The 24,364-nt window shown below is 40.1% G+C and overlaps 2 protein-coding genes across 2 annotated transcripts in view; both read right to left on the bottom strand.

The window, feature by feature from the left end:
- ehmt1a (euchromatic histone-lysine N-methyltransferase 1a) overlaps positions 1 to 2,091 on the bottom strand; it is a 34,289-nt gene extending 32,198 nt beyond the window's left edge. Inside the window, exons 1-3 of the mRNA XM_029438792.1 lie at positions 1,955 to 2,091; positions 1,163 to 1,580; positions 441 to 546 (exon numbers count right to left, since the gene is read on the bottom strand). Of these exons, the coding sequence (XP_029294652.1) occupies positions 441 to 546; positions 1,163 to 1,522 (466 nt within the window). The 5' untranslated portion in view covers positions 1,523 to 1,580; positions 1,955 to 2,091. The remainder of the gene's footprint in view (positions 1 to 440; positions 547 to 1,162; positions 1,581 to 1,954) is intronic.
- A 7,147-nt stretch (positions 2,092 to 9,238) lies between these two features.
- On the bottom strand, positions 9,239 to 22,425 carry arrdc1a (arrestin domain containing 1a). Its single transcript, XM_029439956.1, has 8 exons — positions 22,196 to 22,425; positions 19,944 to 20,054; positions 19,613 to 19,663; positions 17,528 to 17,682; positions 15,656 to 15,838; positions 14,921 to 15,097; positions 13,579 to 14,095; positions 9,239 to 10,356 (listed from the first exon to the last, which is right to left on the bottom strand). Exons 1-8 carry the CDS (start codon positions 22,311 to 22,313, stop codon positions 10,319 to 10,321), a joined length of 1,350 nt encoding a protein of 449 aa, XP_029295816.1. The 5' UTR covers positions 22,314 to 22,425; the 3' UTR covers positions 9,239 to 10,318.
- Positions 22,426 to 24,364: the final 1,939 nt, after the last annotated feature.

The raw sequence follows: 24,364 nt of genomic DNA, 5'->3' as shown, positions 1-24,364 counted from the left end.
AGTTCCCCAAGGTTTGGTGCTTGGTCATCTTCGTCCTCTACATGCTTCCCCTTAGTCACATCATTCACCACCATGGCCTCCATTTCAACTGTTATGTCAACAACACACCAGCGCTACACCTCCACCTAATGCATTACGGCCACCACTCCCTCCCCCCTCACAAACTGCCTTGCATATATAAACATCTGGATACAAGCTAACTTCTTCAAATCACTCCACAAATCCCTCTGCATTGATGGCTCCACTGTTCCTGTTTCCACACACATACGTAACGTATACGTAGTTCATAATTCTACACACCACATACACCAACATACTCCCACCCACAACCTCCTCATACCTTTCAAACACAGGACCAGGACTGCGTCATATTTTGGTTCAAGTATATTTGCATGATAGAGTAACATCAATCCAGTTTGCAAAAAAAAGGATCGACTCACCGCACTGAGGCTTGATGGAGGTGGAGACAGCGCTCCTCTCTTTTCCTTTGCTTTTCTGGGTGTGACGAAGCTCCGTGCTTAACTTCACAGCCTTCCTGCAGACAGGCTATGAAGGCAAAAAGAAGACAACATACTTTATTACATATTTAACAAATGAGAAAGGATAAGGCAAATGTCATATGTGCAGCATATGTATATCAATATGGAGGCTTTAATTATCATAAGGGGCCAACATTGACCATTTTAATATTAAAATGAGTCCACAGTAGTCCAGTAATCTTTTTTCTGTGTATATTTAGTTGTGTTATTGTTTTAGTTTAGATTTTAAGATTCCCAGTATTTGACATGCAAACAGTCACACGTACATTCTACATAATATATCAGTTAATGTACAATACAATACAATACAACCCAAAGCTGCTTCACTTCTACTGAGAAGTATGATTTCAAACTTATTCTCAAATTCAGCACTTGTGCAATCTATGCATTCAGATTAATTACACTTTGTAGACTGATTATTAAACTATGTGAACAGTTTAGGGGAAATATTGATGCAAGACTTTTGGAGTAATACATTGTATACCTTGTTTTTGTATGAAGACAATCCTACAAATCATATTATGTTAGCAATTATATAATTTCTCTTTGATTGCTAAAACACTTCATCAACTTGTGTCTGGAATTTAAAAGAATAAACTGAGAAACATTTTACATAGACTTGCCCGTGCCTTTTCTCCTGTTGTGGCCAGTGCAGAGCCTGAACTTGGAGTTGGCTCCCCTGAGCTCCCAGCAGCAGCAGCGAGTCTCCCTCTTACAGGTGGAGCAGACAGCAAGTCAAATGTGTCCAGAAACAGACTGTCATGAGGAGATACCAGATTTTTCCCAGAAGCTGCTCCTGGTCGTTTGCTGCTGAGAGCTCCATCACTGCTGGCTATAGGTGAGCAGTGGAAGGGAGTTATCTTTACTTTGGGCCTTTGACCACTCTGTGCCGCTGGTCCCTTGGCACCCATGGGTGTACCAGAGGAGGGACTGGAGGGTCTTCTGCCTGGCCCAGGCCACTGACTGGCTCCACTGTCATCCATTGCTGTCCTGAGGGACTAATTGTTGAAGCCAGTCGGACTCAGGGGGCCTCAGTAGCACCTGTTGAGTTTAAACAAGTTTTACACGACTCTTTAAAACAAGTCAGAACACATACTTCGGCTTAAAACTAAAAACTATATGAAGAACTTTGACATTATTAAACAATGCATAAAGTATGTGTAGCTTTGCAACATTCTAACGTTACAAGCAAGACAACGAATAGTGCACCAAGATAAAAGTTATCACATCTTTGCATGACAATGACGCTTAAGATGGAAGAAAGGCAAAGCAAAGCTCAGCCCGGTGGAGCAGCAGTCTTAACACGGATGTAAATGACACAAACACAGCGCGTGAACAGCTTACAAACGTCACAGAAAGTTTAGTAAAGTAAAGGCCGTAGGGAAAAAGGTTGAAGCAGCAGAGTTTCATCCTACCAGCTCCAGTCGGTATCGCTGACTGTATCCGAGCGAAGGAGGGGCGGGATGAGACAGGAAGACAAGAGTTTACACTTCCGCCTCACCCACTCAAGCACGTGACGCGCTGTGTGCGCTGCTTTCATGTCCTGACCGACTCGGAAAGACTTCACCAGTAAACTCAGTGTACTGTCTACAATAAGCACAACGCTAGGCAAATCAACTTTTTGAAACCAATTTAAGCCGTGAAGATTGGTAAAAACTTAGTAATGGCGAGATGAAGATGAGATTGGTTCGCAAAAGTGTTCATTTCTCGATACTTCACAAAAACACCTGTTGGTGAAAGATTGTAAAACAGGCAGATATCATATCTCAACCATGTGAGAGATGATATACTGTACTGCAGGGCTATTCAACTTCATTAGCAAGTGGGCCAAATAGGAAAAACACTCGATGTTCGTGGGCCACACAATACTTTTTCAATGAATCACTACAAATAACTTACTTACAGTAGTGTTAATACTTACTAATACATGAAATTAACTAGTCACATGCGTCCCTTTTTTTCACTTTAATTGTATCACCATAATTCATTGCAGAAAGCAACCAGTCTAAACAAAAAAGTAAGAAAGCTATGGTTACAAGCAGTGGCGTAGCTAGGCCTATTTTAGGTGGGCTTCAGCCTTTCATACTTTACAATGTAATCTACCGGGCACTAAGACCCTGGGGGAGGGGAGAGATGGCTCAGAGTAAATGGGTCATTCCAGAATTGGAGGACAATTTAGACATCAACATTTTTGAAAAATTAACCTTTTATTTTATTATTTTTTGTTATGTATTTAGGAAAAACAGATAATAAACCATCAAAAAAATTTGGCCAGCTAAGGCATCAAATGTATACTTTTTATTAGATGTTTTATTTGTTGTGTGCCATGTTTTGTGAAACCCTGTGACACATACTCATTAAGCAGAAAAAGGTATTTAAAAAAATATTCTTCAATAAAACTCTTTATTGTTAAGTAAAGAAAGTCACATTTATATTAAATACTCATGTAGTTTTGGATAAAACTGGTTTAATTTTAATTTAAGTAACTTTTTAATCGATCTTACCCAACTTTTCAATTGTCACACGTTTCTTTTTACCAATTTCAGTATTTCATTTGAAATATTTGCTCAAATACATTATGCATACAATTAATCAAGCTATTAAAAGGACATTCATTTAAACTTTTGTGAGCTGGAAAAATTATTTAAGGTTATTTTAATAGAAAGTGATATAGTAAAAGGGTTGAAATTAGAATAACAGGGTTGGGATAGTCGAACCTCTGATTGAAGAGGAACAATGTGGATTCCGTCCTGGTCGTGGAACAACGGACCAACTCTTGCAGGGATCCTGGAGGGGGCCTGGAGGGGGCCAGTCTACATGTGTTTTGTGGATCTGGAGAAGGCGTGTGAGCGGGAATATGGGGTGGGGGGGTCACCTCTGAGGGCCATCCGATCCCTGTACACCCAAAGCGAGAGTTGTGTCCAGATACTCGGCAGTAAGTCGGACTCTTTCCCAGTGGATGTTGGCTTCCGCCAGGGTTACGCTTTATCATCAATCCTGTTTGTGATTTTCATGGACAGGATATCGAGGCATAGTCGTGGAGGAGAGGGGTTGCAGTTCGGTGGCCTGAGGATCTCATCGCTGCTCTTTGCAGATGATGTGGTCCTGATAGCATCATCGGTCTGTGACCTTCAGCAGTCACTAAATCGGTTCGCAGCTGAGTGTGAAGCGGTTGGGATGAGGATCAGCACCTCAAAATCTGAGGCCATGGCTCTCAGCAGGAGACCAGTGGATTGCCTACTCCAGGTAGGGAATGAGCCTTTACCCCAAGTGAAGGAGTTCAAGTACCTCGGGATCTTGTTCGCGAGTGAGGGGACGATGGAGCGAGAGATCGGACGGAGAATCGGAGCAGCGGGGGCGGTATTGCATTCGCTTTACTGCACCGTTGTTACGAAAAGAGAGCTGAGCCAAAAGGCAAAGCTCTCGATCTACCGGGCAATTTTCGTTCCTACCCTCACCTAAGGCTGGGTCATGACCGAAAGAACGAGATTGCGGGTACAAGCAGCCAAAATGGGTTTTCTAGATAGGGTGAGAAGTTCAGCCATCCGTGAGAGACTCGGAGTAGAGCCGCTGCTCCTTTGCGTTGAAAGGAGCCAGTTGAGGTGGTTTGGGAATCTAGCAAGGATGCCACATGGACGCCTCCCTAGGGAGGTATTCCAGGCATGTCCAGCTGGGAGGAGACCCCGGGCAAGACCCAGAAATCGGTGGAGAGATTATATCTCCACATTGGCCTGGTAACGCCTCGGGATCCCCCAGTCGGAGCTGGTGAATATGGCCCGGAAAAGGGGTTTGGGGTTCCTTACTGTAGCTGCTGCCCCTGCGACCCGTCCCCGGATAGATGATGGATAGATGGAAAATACAGTAATATATTTAAAACATTATGTTATGCTAAATTATACATACACATGACATTTTATTATAAATAATAGAGTAAACTGAAGCAAAATGCAACCCTGTTTACTGAATGTCAACCCTGTTACTCTAATTATAGTAACAGGTTTGCAAGTAACAGGGTTGCAAATCAATGCTAATTTTAGCTTTTACCTCAGGAATTAATGCTAGCTGCACAATGTAATACTACTGTCAAGGAATGGACACACTTATATATTTAACTAAAGAAAGATATATTTAAAATTAATTTGTTTTAGTCTCATAATGTGAGTAACAGGGTTACGTTTGTGTTCCACACTCCATCAAGAGTGAAAAGATTGGAAATATATTAAAAATAAAAGAGAGGACTTACCTTTGGTCTACCCATGGTAGAAGCACATGACTTGATGATGTCATTTCCCCTGTGTCATGTGACTAACAATTTTTTCACTTCTTCTACCAAGCTAAAATGGTTTCGGTAACAGGGTTGCGCGCATGTTGTGGGACACACTTTCAGTGTACAATTACTGTTATTTAAAATATGTTTATGATTTTACCAATACAAGAGAATAGAATAATACCAAAGAAAGTAAATAAAAACCCTATTTTAAATGTTATATTTGACATGCAAGTTGGTCACCAAGAAGCTGGGACAAGAGAAAAATGCTATTTTAGGGGTGTTCGAGAGCAATTTGATATTTTAAATAATATTTTGAAACAACTTCTTCTGCAACTTTATATACATTTTTGTCTCAAGACAAGTATATTTAACACAACAAGTGCATGGTTTAGCTTTTTGAGCATGGATTATTAGACTTTTTATATGTGGGACATGACTCCTCCAATTCTGGAATGACCCAAATCAAGGGCGCTAGGAACATCAACAGTAAGGGCAAATTATTGTATTTTCACCCCAACCCCATGGGTTTACAGAGATTAGCAAGTATACGATTAGTAAGAAACAATTATAAATTCACATCCAAATGCAAATGAAAAAAACTGTGATTCCCGGCTCATGCTCCTTTTTGAAGAATAAAGTTTTCAAAATGAAATTATTTCAATGAATTGTCATTGGTTTTGGTATTTTTTATACTTTGATTGATTGATATATTTTTCATAATAGTGTTGAGAGTTGCGCCCCCTCCCCTTACCAAGACCACAAAGTTCTATTAGATCTAGCATCTTAATTTTGCTCTCAAAGTACACCAGATGCATACAATTCACTTTAAAATGTTACGAAAAATCTGCCCGGAGGAGCATGCTCCCACACCCCCCTAGAGGATGTGAAAGCCACCCCACTCCTCAAACATGTCAACATGACTAAGGCCAGGTAACGTGGACCTGGTTAACATGACTAATATATTGACGACGCAACCAGCACAATTGTAACTGTACTACCATGCAGGTGCACAGAGCTTCACCTCACCTCTGGGCTAAGCCCACCCAAACTTGAAAACCTAGCTACGCCCCAGGTTACAAGGCTTGACACAAAAGTGCAAAAATGTTGCATCTTTAAAACCAAGGAGACATGAGTTTGTTTCCCCAACAGGTCCATGTCCACTAACGTAGAAAAAAAGATGAATATAATAAAACAGTATTCACCACATTACCAGTAAGTAGCCCTGTTATAATATCCTCAACACTTCCAAGCACTTACTTTGAAAACAAGTCCATATCCATAAAATGAAATACTAAATGCAAATAGAACATAGTAAAACAGTAGCATCAGACTCACAATAACATACATATCTTATACATTTATACAATTGAACAGTAAGTAGGCTTGTTTGAATCATCATAAAGCAGATGTGTCTTTGTATTTACACTAAGAATGCATTACATGCCTGAGTCAGATGATGTACTCATATAGAACTACCACACATATCAGACTTCTGTCATTTTGAGTGGTAAGGGCAATCCTGAGACACTCGTAGCCGTCTTTTGATGGCAGTATTTCCCTACTATTGTTTCGGGGGGTACAGGAGGGAACTTAAAGCAGGGATGCTATCGAGGCTCTTTCTTGTTCCGTGCAAAAGCATCCAAAAGCCACTTGACTCCGTTCAGATGATGCTAGCGGTCCCTGTACTTTCCTTCTCTGTTCCTCTGAGCCCACGGGACAACTGGCAGAAAACGAGCCGTGACTTGACTTGTAGTGCCTCTTCACGTTGTATTCTTTCATCATGGAAATACATTAATTGCACGATAAACACACCAGTTTATTACTTGTTGTGGCTGACAAAGTAAATATATATTTGTCCGTCCATTCGCTCTGGAATTGGCGATTTTCAGAATCAACTTGGATAGAGACATCTTGAAGCGTGTTGTTAGCGTGCCGAGCTAAAGTAAGGGAGTGACTTTCTCTGTGGCCCGCCAACCCAGTGTGCAGCGTGAGCTAGACTGAGCCGATGGCAGGTGCGGACAGAGTGCGTTTTTTTTTCCGGACGCCGCTGCAGCTCGGAGTGGAATGGAAAAACCTGCTGTGGAGACTCTTGTCCACAGTCAGGGATAAGGATGACAGAGAGGAGGTGGAGTGTCACACACACAGCTTTATTGGCACACAGGTAAGCTTTATATCACAGGCACAAGCACAGCTCTCCTGTCCGCTGCTCTCCAGGCTGCGCTGCGTCGTGGCTGAAGAAGCGGTCCCCGTCTCCTCTGGAACCCAGCCTACTGCAAGAGAACTGAACCAGGCCATCACCATGAATTTATTATGTGACTAATTACCTGATTCCGTTCAGCTGTCTGGCCTTCAGCTGGGACACTCCCGTCTCTCCCCAGCAGCCGGCGCCCTAACCACACCCCACTGCCACACCTGCGTTTTCACTGCATCGCCGGATTTGGTGTGAATCAACCCTTAATTTTATTTATGCTATATATGCCAGCCCGATTTGCAGGCAACCTCTTGCGGGCCAGAAAAAAGTTCAGAAGGGCCGTATTCGGACCGCGGGCAGCTAGTTGAATAGGCTTGCTGTACTGTATTTTGCGAAAGTAAAGACTGGGGAATAACTGTAAACAATAAAAAATTTATATCCTTATAGTAATACTTTTCTTGTAAATATATTAGGATTGTATAACATAACTGTATAATAAAACTGCAATAGTCTCATCCAATATTTGTAAATCAAATATTTGTGCAATAATTGTATAATAATATAGTGATACTGCCATTATTATCATATCAATGGCAGCAGGGGTAATATTAGTGTTGTAAAACTGGAAAGTGGAGTGGAGTGGAGTGGTGTCCGGCAGTGGCTGAGTCAGTAGGGGCTTGGACTGTGAGCCGCAGGGTCGATGGTTCAAGTCACCGACCAGACCTAAAGAAAATGGAGTGTGACTGCTACTTGGAGAGGTCCCAGTTCACCTCCTGCCATTTTTTTTATTGTTTACAGTTATTCCCCAGTCTTTACTGCCATGGTAGCATGGTGCCCTTGAGCAAGACACCGGACATCCCCCTTCCCCCCTCACTCCCATTGCTCCCCGGGCACTGTCCTATGAGCTGCTCCTAGTACTAGACTCCTGGTACTAGGATGGGTTAAAAGCAGAGAACACATTTCACTGTGTGTGACCATTAAAAAGAGGATTTCATCCCTACAAATCTTTTTTTTAAGCAACACTTTATCTGAGAGTTGCAGCAGATCTGCAGTTTTTTGGGATTTTGTTCCAGATATATGGAGCATAAAAACTGAACGTTGCTTTTCCATGTTTAGTTTTGACTCTGCGAACAGAAAGCAGACTCGTCCCTGAGGTCTGGATGCTTCATAATGTAGCAGAAGATCAGACATGTATTTTGCCCCTAAACCATTCAGTGCTTTGCAGCTGTCTAAACGATTTTTTTGTGAGACCTGTAAAGACACCGTTACAATAGTCAAGTCTATAAATGCATGAACACGTTTCTCTATAAATCCCGCTGAGCCATAGGTCCTTTTCCTTGATATATTCTCAAGGTTATTAGTTGAAGGTAGGCTGGCTTTGTAAATGTAACGTGGCTGTTGAAATTCAGGTTGGCCTTTATGAAGAAGCCCTGAGCAGCAGAGGGTGAAGAACTTGAAGCTTTTGATGAAGAGGAGGTACCAGTTTGCAGCAGTTGGCTCTGGGTGCTGAACCTGCAGGTAAGTCTCTAGGTAAGCGCTTTTGGTTCTTCAACTGGATTTTTTTCTCATTGAATTGAATTTGAAATGCTTTGAATTTCTTTTAATGACTCACTTGATTTTTGGACAGCTTTGGACAGAATTGCTTTGAATTCATTTAATTATTTTAATTGCTTTGAATTAATTGAACTAAATAAATTTTAATTACATTTATTTGAATATGAACTGAATTACTATGAATTGAATTATTATTATACAAAAATAACTGTAATGGTATACATGTATATAAACTGATTCTAATTTAATTGAACTGAGTTATAGTAAATTGAATAAGATGAAATGCTTAGATTAGAATGACATCCTTGTCCCTGCACCATTACTCAGGCAGTGTCTGCACAAAGGGAGTGCAATGTGGGGCAGGATAACATCGACCCTCACCGTGTTACGCCCTCCCAGTGAAGATACTGTGCAGAGAAAGAAAAAGACGGTGACACCATGTCAATGAGGTTCATACGTCTTGCAGACACCCACCCTAGTCCCATAGGAGTCTGCAGTGCAGGGGTCCACACAGTAGGTAGAAAAGGGGAAGAAATAATATATAAACATATATCAGAAACAACTTAACATGTACAGACATGTTACTTATGATCAATTAGTAAAGTTATTAAAGTGTCTATTTTAACTGTAGAAGCAGAATTGGGTGCTTATGAAGGGAGAAGTGAAACAGTCAGAAATATGAAAGTGGTTTTAACAGATTTATTGAAGACAGCAGTTGGAAAACACTCAAAACAATAAATAAATAAAATGTTGTATTTCTGAGTGTTTGATGGAAATATTAAAACTTTGCCCAAGATAGATAATTTGAACTAAATCAAGAACTGCTAAATAAAACATCAATCAACTATAGAAATAAATGTACAGAAAGGATGTCTGGTATATACAGAACAAACACGTTCAGCAGGGGAAGCATAATACAAGACACAACAGCATTTCTCTACGCAGGTCAACAGTCATTACAACACAGTTTAAAGGCGCGAAAGTAACAACTGATCAAACATGGCAGAAATCTTAAGAGGCTGAACTGGATCCTACATTACATAAAGCTGTATGTAGACAACTTGCAACAGCAATCTCTGGATTGTTCATTATCATAAAATAGAAAACTCCTGATCAAAAGGAAAATAAAATAAAAAAGATCTTTACAAACAAACCATGAACTCCAGTCTTGAATATTCAAACGAAGAATGAGCCGGAAGAATAAAGTAGATTTCACCGATTTCCAATTTAAAAACAAAATTCAGATTAATTTCTTATTTTTCTTCTGAAGAAATAAAGCTCAAATGAGATGGTTTGTTTTGCACAGGTTTTCATACATAACATTTTCAAACTTGACATCACAGATGCCATCTGAGGGATTTCTTAATAACCCACATCTAAAAACATGACTCCTGTTACTGGACAAAGAAAAGCATATTAAATGCTGCATATTCCCCTCGTCTTTCCTTTCATTCAAAGTGCAAAAGTATAACATTTACAGACAGTGTTGATTGGCTGTGGTTTGAAGGGGAGAATAACCCCTGTTAGATTAGTGACGGTACTTGTTCAATGGACAGCAGAGTTCGATGTTAGACCACTTTTATTTCAATATGCCGATTCCCTTTCATTTAGAAAAGCTTCAGACTTGGACTTAAAATAACCTCATCATACCAGGTTACATTAGGTTTCCTCTGTGTTGGTCCAAAATGGCACGACAGCATTTTGTTTGATATCAGAGTGAATGGATCTTCTTCCTGGTGGGAGGTTGCTGCCTCTTCATCCTCTTCATGTGTTGAAGCTCTCATTATAAGAGGGAGGAGCCTCTGTAACAGACAGTCACCATCAGACCAGCTGCTTATTACACAAACGCTGTTACATACCACACTTTGCACAAGTCATCATCAGGACACCCACAGCCCTGTGAGCCTGGTGAGTGGAACTGTGATGTGTAAACACACAAACTGCTATAAGTCTTAGGACGCTCAGAACTACAGAAAGATTGCAAGACCTCGCAAATAACAAATTATGACGATCACATCTTCATAATAATGGTAGTGTAAAAAAAGTAGAAATATTATGTAAATCTCTGTAGTGTTAATACACAAACCCCACTAAGTTATTTTTAGTTTTCTTCATATGCCTGATACTTTCTGACGAATGATGTTAAATGTGTCTTTTAAAAAAGACTCTGCTTTACCTTCTTGTCTTTGACTGACGGTCAATTGAAGCATCTTTTTGGAATATTAATATTAATATTATTTTTTAACCCGAAAATTAAATTGGCAGTTCTTTTAGGAGAACCACGACTTTAGGGAGGTGCAATACTAAAATCAGTGGAGTCTCCCCTTAAGCCAGGGGTCGGGAACCTTTTTGGCTGGGAGAGCCATAAAAGCCAAATATGTTTTTAATATATTTCCTTGAGAGCCATATAAATTTGAATGCAACTTTATGCGTGCATTTTTTAATATAACACGTCTCCGAGTACTAATAGAGGTATCAGTGTTTCATTGAACAGGAGCTCTTTTATTAAATAAACTAAACGCTTACGTTATTTATCTCATTTATGTGCACGTTTCAGTGTTTACTGCACGGGGGTCAAACTCAAGGCAATTATATCCGGCCCGCGAGAAAATATGTCTGTCATAACTGGCCCGCCGGTTTTGGAAATTAAATCAATGCATGGCACAACCACGGGGAAAGACATTTGAGGAAGAATCTAAATGTGTAAATGAAATGAAAGTTTTTGGAAAGCAAAGAGAAAGGCACCACAGATCTCTGGGACGATGTGAGCTGGACTGTTTGTGCGACATAACGAAGCATCTCACTGTTAAACCTCCAGCTTCAGGGCCGTGTGATCACGGACATGTGTGATGCAGTGAGAGCTTTCTAAGCCGAGCTGCCTGTGGGAGACTCAGATGCAGAAGGAAACTTTGGTCACTACGTGTTTCCAAACACTGACAAACATCTCCACCGTTGTGTTCCCGACAGCATTCTGCTGATCAACTGAGAGTATTTGCCGACTTTGCAGCTCAGAAATGAAAATTGAACTGCTCAGCAATCCGTCTGCAGTTGACTTAAATATGTTCCATATCTTTTTGCACTTTATGTGTATCCTGTTCAATAAATGTGGACCGTGTTTGGCCCTCGACGTAGTCCCAGTTTTTAATGTTGGCCCTCTGTGAATGAGTTTGACCCCCCGGTCTACTGCTTGCTTTGCGCAGTTTCTCCTCTGCTCGGTTTCGCGACGGGCGGGGCTCCACCCCCTACATACACACACACACACACACACACGCACACACACACACACACACCACGCACACACACGCACACACACGCACACACGTGTGTGTGTAAGTGTGTGCGCTGTGCAGTCAGAGACAGAGCGGAGGAAAGGAGAGGGGAGAACTAAAAACAAATCCGCTGCTAAATGTTTTACTTTAAAATGACACAGTATAATTATTTATTACTTGTTAATCATGTTAAAAAATGTCAGCTCAAAATTGTCTGCGAGCCATATCGGGTTATCGAAAGAGCCATATATGGCTCGTGAGCCATAGGTTCCCGACCCCTGCCTTAAGCAGTCTACAGCAGCTGTGAGAAAGAGATGATTACAAATATTTGTACCCTTATTTATCATGATTAATGGAATATTTGATTAAATACATAAATGTTATACAGAGCATTATGAGAGTTAACAGTAACACCATTATGCCAAAGCTTAATCCTTGTGCATCCCTTTAACTAAGCAGAAATAATTTTTTTAAATGTCAAAATAAAAAGCCAAAACTGTCCCCAGTGATGCATAAGGGTCACGAGGAAGAGTGTCATTTCAGTGTGCAGATATAGAGCGGTGCATCGTTACAGTGTTATAGCTCAGGGGAGGGGCTTTATGGACTGCATCTATATCTATACTGTTACGCTTTTATCCAAGTGCTTTACAATGTGCCTCTCAATGGCATTGTCATTGGTTAGCAGATTTTTAAAATATCATATCATTAAATCTATAAAAACAAAAAGCTGTGACATATTCCTTGGGACTGCAGTGATGGACTAAGATACAAAGGCCTTATGGAATTACTCAGTGGCCACTTTATAGAAAATCTAGTGGATTTACAAAGGTTAGATGGTTCAGTTGTTGTGGACTCGGTCAGAGAAGAGTTCATGAAGGTTTACTCTTGTGCTCGTAGGTATGGGTGCCGTTGTACTGAACTGCACTGTGTTGACAGGTGTTTGTAATGTTTTTTCAACCCCATTTAATTACGTAATTAACTCTTCTCTGACAGTGTCAACAAAAACTTTATGAGCTTCGTAGAGGAAGAGTCTCTGACAAAGCTGGTGTATTGGATTGTATAAAGTGTACAGGTGGAAGGTGGAAGGTATATCTGTGATGCAAGTCATAATACTAATCTGTGCACATGTCACTCTGTGATGTTACTGTAAATGCAGAACTTGTCCACATTGGGATTTTGTAGAAAGAATAACCTGCAACTTAATAAGTATTTAGGCAGTTAATATGTTCTGATTTTAACAAAGCAGGTTAGCGCTGCAGCACACATTACAGAGAGTGGTGGAATGTAACTAAGTACATGTACACAAGTACTGTACTAATTTTGAGGTACTTGTACTTGAGTATTTCCAATACTACTTTATACTTCTACTCCACTACATGTATTTAATAATTTTTGTTAATAGTTACTTGCCTGGTTCAGATTAATAACACAAAATATGAATCAATTTATAAATGATGTATTAATATAGATTAAACTACCCAGCAGTATATTAGGTAATACAATTAACCCCACCTTTACCAGCTGCCACATTACAGTGATGAACACATGAATGCATCTATAATAATAATCTGATAATAAAATAAGGATTATTCTATTATGCATAATGAATATTTTTACTTCTGGTGCTTTAAGTCTATTTCTATGCTAATACTTTTGTATGATTTTGTATGTAGGACTTTTATTTGTAACAGTATTTTAACACTGTGGTATTACTACTTTTACTTAAGTTAAAGATCTAAAACTGTGCAAACTGACCTTGTGGATAAGCTGAGGTGACGTAGTCTGGAGGCAGGATGAGTGATGTTGGCATCGAGCTGGCACCGTTCTCAGGAGGGTAGGGAGCTGTGGCCCCACTGGGTACTGTGCCGGGCCCGTTGTGCTGCTGGTTCTGGGAGAAAAAGAGGCCGGGAGCATAGCTGAAAGCATTGGGTGACACCAGCTGGGACTGGCGCTTGTTGGGGAAGCCATCGTTCATCGGAGTCCCGCCCTCTGCTCCCTGGTTGTACTCAGCTGGAGGAGCGCTGGGGGGATTATGGGAGGCCATCCTGGAGCGAGGGGTGGGACGGGGAGCAGGTTTTGGGGCAGGGCGAGAGGGCAGAGTGGGAGTGGTGGCGGTGGAGGTGTTCGGGGTGGAGGCAGATGCTTGTGTATCTTCAGCTGCGGCAGAGGAGGGAGGAGCTGCTTTTTTAGAAGGGTGCAGTTTTCTGTCTAGTGAGACGTTCCCGACATGGATGGGCAACATCAACATGACGTCTGGAGACTTTAGACAGACCTGATTAATTAGAGGAAAAGAGAATATTACATTTCCGGGAGGGACTATAGAATGTATGCCCACAACATAATCTTACGTTTAAACTCATGTTGAATAAAAATACATGCATGTCTATGTGTAACAATATCATACTTTTTCCAAAAAGGAAAGATATAATCGTTACATGTATAGTTGTGCATTGTGTAAATGTTCCTTATATATTCACTCAGACATGATCGTTACTAAGAGCCGCACTTCTCGTGTGATATTTGGCAGCGGGTTCTTGAGCTGGAGCGGTTGCACTGCTCAGAACAGCGTCGAGCTGAAAAGTGACATTAAGGAAGAAACTTGTTCTCTGCTCTGTCACAGGCTTCATTAGCTTAATTACTCGAAGCCATAACCAAAGACCTCTCCGGTCAATGAATCCTCAAATACATTTCCTGGTTATTCTGTTTCATAACGGCTGATGTTGCACAAGCAGAGAACAATATGTTAACCTGTGACTCTCTTTTATTAACCTTTTGCTCACATTTAGGTAGCAAAGTGTTCAGCTGGAAATTAATTCATCCATGCGCTTGAAAATAGGTACTGCCAATATAAAAACTACATAGGAAGGGAGACTGCTGTTATGATTATAATAAGATGTTTTATGTTTTGCTTCTGCTCCATGATGTGATGGGGATGTTCTCGACTGATCGGATATTTGGCATGACAAGAATCTCCTCAACAATTTCAAATGGATTATTTTTCTAATAAGAGATGCATAAGAGATGGTATTAAATGATAAAGTTAAATACAACTTTTAATTAAGAAAAATAAAGAAAACAGAGGATAAGCATATCTTACTTTGACATAATATTCAATCTTTATAAGCTCACAGCCAGCCAGCGAGGACTGAGGAAGAGCAGGAACGATGATCTGTTCTTTCCACTCCAACTCCCTGCCAGCCTTCACCACACCGCCCTCCACCTCTACCATCGTCCTCACATCATGGGTGGGCCTCTTTGTCTCGTAGGTCACTCTCTGAAAACATACGTGGACATGGAGATCCATAAATGACGGGGGAACAAAGGCAGTCAATATTAAAAACTCATACTGTGCCTAATGCCAATAGACAGGGAATCAGCTGATATATGAAGCCTCAATGATTGAGGTGCTTTCTGCATTTATATTAATCTTTTCATTTTAATCTATTTAAAAATGTTTCGCCCACCACCTGGTGGAATTAGCACCATTGGTGCTAATTCTCTCTGGGTTTCTTTCACATTAAACATAGTCTAGTGATCCATTGGAAATATAAGAATATGGATTAGTGCAGCTTTTAACTTGTTATGTCATTGTAGCTTGTATTTGTTTTAGAATTGTTTATAAAAAGGGTAAGAAAGGTACAAAAACTAAGCACACCACTAAACCATATCACCAAGTGAAAAACTAGAAGATAAAACAGAAATAAAGTCAAAAATCAATACATTATAAATGAGTGAAACAACTTTAGTGCCTTTAATCGCCTATAATGGGAGATTTGAGGAAGTTATTTGATCCTGATTTGTAAGCCTAAACACCAAACCAAACATTGTGTACCTGCATCAGGCTGGCCGCCATGTTGCCTGTGGTTTTCCCAGACTGGTTGTGGATGTTGGCCAACACCTGTATGACCTGGCCTGGTGTGTAACCCTTCAGGTCCGTCTGGGCCTTCAGCACCACCGTGCCTGTTTTTACCAGCATGTAAGTGAACTGCTGCGTCACAGCAGATGAGCAGGCTTCCTTCATGGAGAAGGGCAGTGAAATAACATCAAGGTTTGATCAAGACACTCCATTTTGTAAACATGAACATTCAATTATGCTTGTTTTCTTTGCTAGTTATATTACAAGCTAGATGGCAAAGAGAGACAGATACCAGTTTCCTGATGTCCATCTGCTACATCAAAACATGGTTAGCATAGCTTAGCACAAAGACTGGAAGTAGTTGGAAAAAGCGAGCCTGGCTCAATCCAAACTGAATTACGTCACTAAGAAACACATTGTATCCAATTTGTTTAATCAGCAAACAAAAAAAAAAGAAAAAATGACAACTTCCACAAAATGCGCAACTTCTGGGAATCTCGTCGTCACAGTGATGTTGCCGGAGGTGTGGACTCTAGTCACACGACTTAAGTCATGAATCTGATGATTTTGAGAAAAAAATGATTTTCAACCCGACACTTTCACCTAACACCAGCAACACATGACTTCCTTTGGAGTTTAGCCTTTTGACTTGGAATGGATCGACTTCCTGTCCAGGCTTAAAATTACGTGTTTAGGTTTTTTTTGCAGCGATGCAACTCCTCAACGGATGCACTTTGAATCAATCTGACAGCAGAAGTTGTGCAAGCAGGAGAGAAAGGTGTGCTTGCCCATCAGCACATCAAAATTGGAAATTAAACGTTTAACTATGCAGATTTATGATAATATCATATAATTAAATTCTCAAATATTTGTAAACCTGAACTTGTGGATCTAGTGGAAGAACACAACATATTAGACCAGGGGTGACAAACATGCGGCCTGGGGGCCAAAACCGGGCCGCCAAAGGGTCCACAGGATGACTTGAGTGAGTTGTTTTGATCATAAAGTTAAATACTGTTCCAGATACCCGTGACAAAATGTTTTGTGCCTTTGTAGATACACTGTGATCTAGAAGTTGTAATGCACATGTGTAAATGATAAACTGAGGTATAATATTGTTGAAATTTCAGGTTGTTCATAATGTTTAGTAAAAATTATAGTTCTTTAAATTTGAACATTTTCAGAATGTACTTGTACTTTTTTGCACTAAAACGAAGGGAAACATATGGAGTTGTTGTTATTTACAGGTTATTATGGTATGATTTTACTGGTCCGGCCCACTTGAGATCAAATTGTGCTGTATGTGGCCCCTGAACTAAAATGAGTTTGACACCCCTGTATTAGACAGAGTAACATTTACCCGACACACTGACTTGTTGGCCAAACAAATTGGTTAGTTGAGTTAAAGATCACGGTTCGGCTTAAAAGAAGTACATTTATTACATTAAAATAAAACATAATTTTCTAAGTGAAAGTCAGATGTTTGTTTGACCCATCCATCCAACCCAGCGTCCTCCATAGTAGGACTTCAGCGGACTTCATGAGAAGAAACGCATTTGTAAAACATTAAAAGCAAACGTATTCCAAGGAAAATACATTTCCTTCAAAACATTACTCACAATGCAGTTTTGTTGAATGTGACCGTTATTTTTAGGAGAAAATGCTGACCAAACATATCTGACAACCGGCAGATGGATAAATGGTCTCTTGTCAAGAAATAGTTCCAACACAAATCTACACAGATTTCACATTTATCTTGAAATGAACAAGAAAAAAGACAGATCAGCTTTGTGTATTGGTCTAACCAGTCAAGGATTGACCATGTTCACACATCTAACCATGTCTCACCCATATGTCTGGCACTTCATTCAGGTTTAGAAGACTCAGCAGGTAGAAAGCTTTCTCTGTGTTGTAGTCCTTGGCAAATCGCGGAGTATCAATAAAAGCTCTCACTCTGTAAACAATCCTACCATAGTTGCCTTTGAAAGATGTCGGAGCAGAGTCTGTGGGCAAGAAGTCAAATATGCATTAGTTTTATAACATATAACAATGACAGACTTATATGTTGTTGTAACAGGGTTACTGCACAGTTTCCATTTTCCTTATTTATCTTTTTGACTGGATTTTAAGATGTGTTCGCTGCTCACTAAGAAGTTGTATAATTGTGCAACGGAATTATGGCAGACAATTTGCTAAACACAAAAAGACTATTCCATAACCTTTAGTAGTTACAGATCAGGGTACATTACCGCAACGTCTCGGGTTGGATTCCAGCCTTGGGACCCTGGTTACACGTCGTACCCCTCTCCCCATTTACAGCCTTGTGTCTACACTAGTGTTGGGTCATGTGTCATCTCGTTGCTCCAAAAATCTCATGAACTCAGTGAAACTCTGTTATTGTGTTTATAAACATAATATGATGTTAAACACGCTGTCATATTACTTATTACTAATGCACTAAAGCGCAGGCTGCTGATAGGCTACAAACCATCTAGTGTTTCTGGTTTAAGGTCATATACACCGCACTAAACCAGATAAATGGAAATTGACCCAACTATACTCTAAACTGTCAAATAAAGGCAAAAAGGTAAAAGAAAAAAAGAGAAAATCTCTGTCTCCAGAGAGTGCCCTGATTCACAATAGTGAAAAGACCGGTTGGGTTGCTTTTGAGTTTCTGTGGTGATCCTTGTCAGTGCTAAATTAAGTCAGGCAGACGAGTGGCCTCACCAAGGCTAAACACAAGCGGCTGTGTTCTTTCATGCTTCAGAGCACATCATAATTAACTATGGCAACAATGTGTATATAGGAAGTGAGGGACATGGTGTTCTCCAAGAAGCATGACTGTGCCAAAAATTCTGAAATGCTTTGTTTGTATAGAAACTTAAAGTGTCTTAAGGACATTTAGACAACACAAGTTATTCATCTCTTTACCCTAAAACACAAGAATGTTTTCCAATGATCCAACTTAACAGTCTCATTATCTTAAACCAATTATAGAAAGAAAAAAAAGTGTCAAATTCCTAAGCATTTTCCGGCGTCATCAGGGCGTGCTCTCACAGATTGCACTGTAATGAGTCAGTGGAACAAAGTAACAGCTGCTGACATGAAACACTTGAGGAGAATCGGTAGCATGAGAGACACACGCCTTACTTCTTTTATTCAAATGCTTTACTTCAGAGAGCAATTGATTATAAATAAATCAAACTAGGGCTGTCCATTGATTACAATGTTTAATCAAATGACATATGATTAATTAATAGCTATGAATTGCATACATCAACATTTGATTGTAATCCCCCAAATTAAGATATTCAAAGTAAAAAACATTACATTATTGTGGAAGATAAGTAAATCATTGAATAGGAATATCAAAAAGGCGGTATTAGAAATCAATGAATTGTTTTATTTCAAATCCTTTGCTGGTGAGGGGGGGGACTTTTACCCGTGGGTGAGCGGGGAACTCCGGTAACACGGAGAGAAGCCAAACATTGTTCCTTTGCAAATACTACCTACATTGCAACGATACAAAGCGGTATTAATTTAAAAAACACTATTTAACATATTCCGGCCCTATGAGTCATTAACTTTACTGTTTGATATGCTACCAGCAAACATCCAAGGTGTGACCTGTATGTGTACCACCAATACAAAACAACTCCCACCCACCCCCAACATAGATGAGGTGCATTGTTATTACAAACTTTAAAGTGTAGCAATATGAATATTAATCAAAAATTGTCAAATTCAAATACTGGAAATCAGTGCAATGTTTCACACGATACTCATAAACCCCAATGAAGGACAAAAGCCCCATCCTCGCTGCTGCTGAACCAGAGGAGAATTGAATATCAACACGCCAGGACATGTCTGACCGACACACACAGACACACAGACACACAGACACACAGACACACAGACACACAACGCTCCTACCTGGTATGAGAAACTTGAAGGGAAAGGTGTGTTCTCCCTGTTTCAGGGTTCCTGTACAGGACACAGCGAGCACAGAGCACATCCATCAGTGTAAAGTGGAACAATCGTCCTGCTGTTCCCCCCCCCATGCACATATGCCTCAGGACTGCATGCAGTATCCACAGGGGAAAACCTTAACTACAACAGTGTTTACACTTCAATTATTTTTAATCACACTATTTTTTCTATGTTTACATCATGGAAAATAAAAACTATTGTTTAATTATCATAAAATGTGTTATAATCTTTGAAGCAGTTTTGTAGTTAGCATTTCAATTGTTCAACAGCATACCTTTGTCTGCAACAGAGATGGTACTGTTGAAGTACTGCTCCTCCACAGTCCATGCCGTGTCATTGACCTTACTGGTGATGCCACAGAAACCATTGCAATTCACTTTGATGGCTGCAAAAAGGAATACACAGGGTTCAGGTTTTCCCCACAGACACATTTCTAAGCAGCTGCAGCATGAAACATTATAAGCAAATAATGTAATTGGGCAGCTCACTCATTTCCTCTCAGACAGAATCAAAAAAGCACAACACGTGTGTTAAAGTGCAGAGAAAGAGAGAGGGAAGAGAAGAGATGTCCCTTTGTACTGTGAAACCTAGCACAATGTCAGATATGCAACGAAAGTTATCCAGGTGAGCGTGTTCTGTCTTTTAATGTTTCAATTGGCCAAACTATGGAGGAGTGAAGTTGGCACAATAAGAGCTTAACTCAGCAGTTTGTTGCAGTAAGAGTTCTATTCTTTTCCTAACGGTAGATATCTGGTGCCCCGCTGTTGGAATATTTCCAACTGTTGGATGAACATGAAACTGTGGTGGGTAAATCACCATCGGTGCAAACAATGCAGGGAAAAGATGTAACGAAACAATAAGCTACTGCGAACATCATCTAAGGAGAGAAATACATGGATGTTAAATGGGCTGCATTTATGAAGCGTTTCATAGTCAGTGTCCAATCAGAGCGCTTTTACAAAATAAGTCAGCATTCATCCATTAGCACACACATCTATACACTGGTGGCATAGGCTGACTCTCTCACACACACACACACACACACACACACACACACACACACACACACACACACACACACACACGCACACACACACACTTTTAATAAGATGTTGCTCTTTTCAGTGTAACAACAACAACTGTCCTTTGGTAACCTCCTCATATCCATTGTATTAGAGGTGAACTGAGACAACTCAAACATTTATATTTTATGCAATGTCAATGTTTGCCCAGTAATATGTCTGAGGGCCCAACCCACTTCATAATCCATCAGTGATTCAAACTGCTGCATGAGGAAGTTTGTTTCCTGTGAAGCTGACGGTCAGACCAGCTCTACCTGATGTGGAATGTAAACAAACTGGAGGCCCCGCCAGCATTCAAACAGAAACTCCCAAACACATAAAAGCTACTCTCAGCAAGTCAGCAGATACAAAGAGAGAGAACGCTCGACACTGATCTCTAGGAGAAATTGTCACTCAACAATTAGGTCAAAATTGTACTTAAAAGTATTTAAATCCTATGCACATGCACAGTAACTTATTAAACAACACTAAGTGGAAACCTAGTATATGGCTGAACAGTGTATAGTGTGCGATAGATTTGGATGAGCAGTCAATGTAAGGGCAGAAACATGGTCAATACAAGTATGTCAATGCAAGTGACAACTGTCTCAGCTGGCACAAACCTGCAACCCTGTAGAGCATCACACTATAGAAAAGCACAAGCCTTAATATGCTGGACTGCACAACCCTAACAAAGAGCTACAGTAGACTCATATAGTAAATGTTACAGTCACACAAAACTGAGGGGAGTTTACATTTTAGTGTAAATTGGTGGATTTTCATGTTGATTCCAGTATTTCTTAGACTCAATATGTACATTTTCAAATAAACTATAGTGTTCCTTTATGGGTTAAAAAATGCTCCTACTTTTTAGACTGAATAAACCATTTATAAACACATGTGAAAAATATAATACCCCAAAGGACAGGATGGTTTTTCTTGCTGTAGATTAAAAGGTTTGGTTTTGTTGAGACCTTCATGTTGGAAAGTAAAATGTACAGACTAACAGTAATAAATATAACATTTTAAATTGTTTTAATTACAAATAAAGTTAGGAATCTATTGTTAGTGTGTGGTCATATATTTCCGTGGGACGGGGGTCTCAGTCGGGGGAAATAAAAACCCACATTAGCCCATTATTTCTCATTCAAATCTAATTGAAACCCAGAATTAATGTGTAGGAATATTACAGGAACATTATAGTGTGGTAGTCCTCTATGAGACTTACAATGCCACTTAAACCCAATGCTTTAAACCAACTACTGCCACAGACAGAGTCCCACACACCATCATGTCAACAGTAAAATTCATTTAAAATATGATAGACTATTTCCACAGTATAATCATAATGTTAGAGGCCTAATTTACACCCCATGTAATCTTGGCTAAAAACTACTTCCTTGTTAAACGACGCGACGTTTTCCCAACAGGTGAGCAAGTGTTGGCGCTGTGAGCAGCCTCTCACCTTTACACTGCAGCAGCTGGCCCACTTTGATGGTCACGGTCCCAGAGATAGACTCGCCTGGACTATACACCACTTTGTTTTTGTCAAACGTGATCTCAAACTCCTGAAGCTTCCCCATGTTTTCCCAGATCCACAGTGAGAGTGAGGAGATCACCTGTGCGCGCAATCAACATGCGCATTTACGACTCTATATCCCCGCCCCTTTACGTAACGTCACTCACCTCTGCAAACTGACAAAGATCATTATTACATTACGTTACATTACATTTAGCTGACACTTTTGTCCAAAGCGACTTATAAAAAGTGCAAACAATCATGAGGATATAACTCCGAACAGCAAGAATCTTACAATCTTCAAATAGGTTCAATCCTTTACGTGCAGAACAATAGCTTCAAATAAACCAAACCAATTGCAACATACAGAAACAATAGGATATGAATTCAACTATTAGCTACATATAAGCCAAACCAATGTAAGTGAAACATACAAAGAACATAATTATTGTATTTTTCTTATTTGTCGATGTGCAGTCGAAACAGGTGAGTTTTCAGTCTGCGACGGAACGTGTGGAGGCTTTCTGCTGACCTGACATCAATGGGGAGGTCGTTCCACCATTTTGGAGCCAGGATAGCAAACAGGCGGTTTTGTTTGAGGAGAATCTGGGTCCCACACGCAGTGAGGGAGCAGCGAGCCGATTGGTTGATGCAGAGCGAAGTGAGCGATCTGGGGTGTATGGTTTAAAGAGAACAAATGCCAAAATTATTTTATTACAAGAAACTCACTCTTGTGATATAAACACAACATTTTGGAAAGGTCAATGGGGGATCCAGCATTTAACAAATGTATTGGAGATATTTTGAAAAGTTTTAATTCTGAGGATGGCAGGTGGATTATGGCTGTTGGATTATCAGAATCAGAATCAGAATCAGAATCTTATTTATTGTGTAAGTTTCCCTACAAGGAATTTGCTGTGGTATTTAGGTGATAATCGTCAAATATATACAAACGACTCTCTCTTCATAATCTGTAATGTATAGGCTATGGTCACAATGCGGTAACAGGCAAAAATCAACATATCAAATCAATAACCTGAACGTGTTTTTTGATTTAAGAAACATCGCTAAACTCAGGTCTGCTGTATCATCCCAGCTGCCTCAGCAAGAACGTCCAGAACCCTGCTGCAAGACTGGGGACCCACATCACACTCTTCTTCTCCTCTTTACATTGGCTTCCATCAAGTTCAGGATACATTTTAATGCTCTAGTTTTTACATAGGGCCTGGGATGGTCCTGCTCGTGACTACATCTCTAACCTGCTCCATCCTACATCACTCAGATCTTCTGACCAGTTCTTACTGGTTGTCCTTTGAGCTCGACTGTCACCCTGTCACAGTTAGTCACACAACTGTCACACAGTCACACTGTCACACAGTTCCGTATGGCAGAACGTATGCTGGCGTATATTAAAATTAGCTCAAAATTTGTCAGAGTCCAAATACGTCCGACTTTTCATCGGATCGGAAAAGTAAACGTATACAAATACGTATGTTTAATCCAGGGGTTGGGAACCTTTTTGGCTGGGAGAGCCATAAAAGCCAAATATTTTTAAATGTATTTCCTTGAGAGCCATATATTTAATAAAAATTAGTTTTAAGTATATCAAGTCTCCTAGTACTAAAAGCTCTATCAGTGTTTCCCCTACCATTGTCCACGCTCCCCCCTGAATTTCTTTTTTTTTAAAATATATTTGTATTCACATGAAAAAGTGTAACAGAGCATTACAGAAAATAAGGCATTTTCATTTTTCCACTTTCCCTCAACCTAGCCCCATCCCATCCCACCGACACCTCTCCCGGAGCAATAAGGCAACAGTACATTAATTACATAACAAATGAAAGATACAATAATTTACATGCACATATATACACATACCTGCATACATACACACATGTAAACCTACACATACTAACACATATATCAAGGGCTGCATGTGTGGTGGACAGGGGAGTAAAGATATTGGAATTATAGGCAGATACAGGGAGAATCCCTACAGCGACACTCTATCAAGGGGGAAGACGGTCTACATAACTGATCAGTGGTCTCTAATGAGCATAAAACTTATCTGAAGAACCCCGGAGAGTAAACTTAATTTTCTCCAACTTTAGGAGA

This window comes from Cottoperca gobio, chromosome 9 (assembly GCF_900634415.1).
Source record: "Cottoperca gobio chromosome 9, fCotGob3.1, whole genome shotgun sequence".
Taxonomy (NCBI): domain Eukaryota; kingdom Metazoa; phylum Chordata; class Actinopteri; order Perciformes; family Bovichtidae; genus Cottoperca; species Cottoperca gobio.
Note: the sequence above shows the minus strand (reverse complement) of the source record. Positions and strands in the feature narration are given on the sequence as shown.

Coding starts and splice junctions, on each gene's coding strand:
- arrdc1a (XM_029439956.1), bottom strand. CDS start 22,313: ATGGGGAAGCTTCAGGAGTTTGAGATCACGTTTGACAAAAACAAAGTG. Junction 15,098..15,655: donor TGGCGGCCAGCCTGATGCAG/GTACACAATGTT, acceptor GTATGTTTTCAG/AGAGTGACCTACGAGACAAA. Junction 14,096..14,920: donor AGATTGAATATTATGTCAAA/GTAAGATATGCT, acceptor CTAATTAATCAG/GTCTGTCTAAAGTCTCCAGA.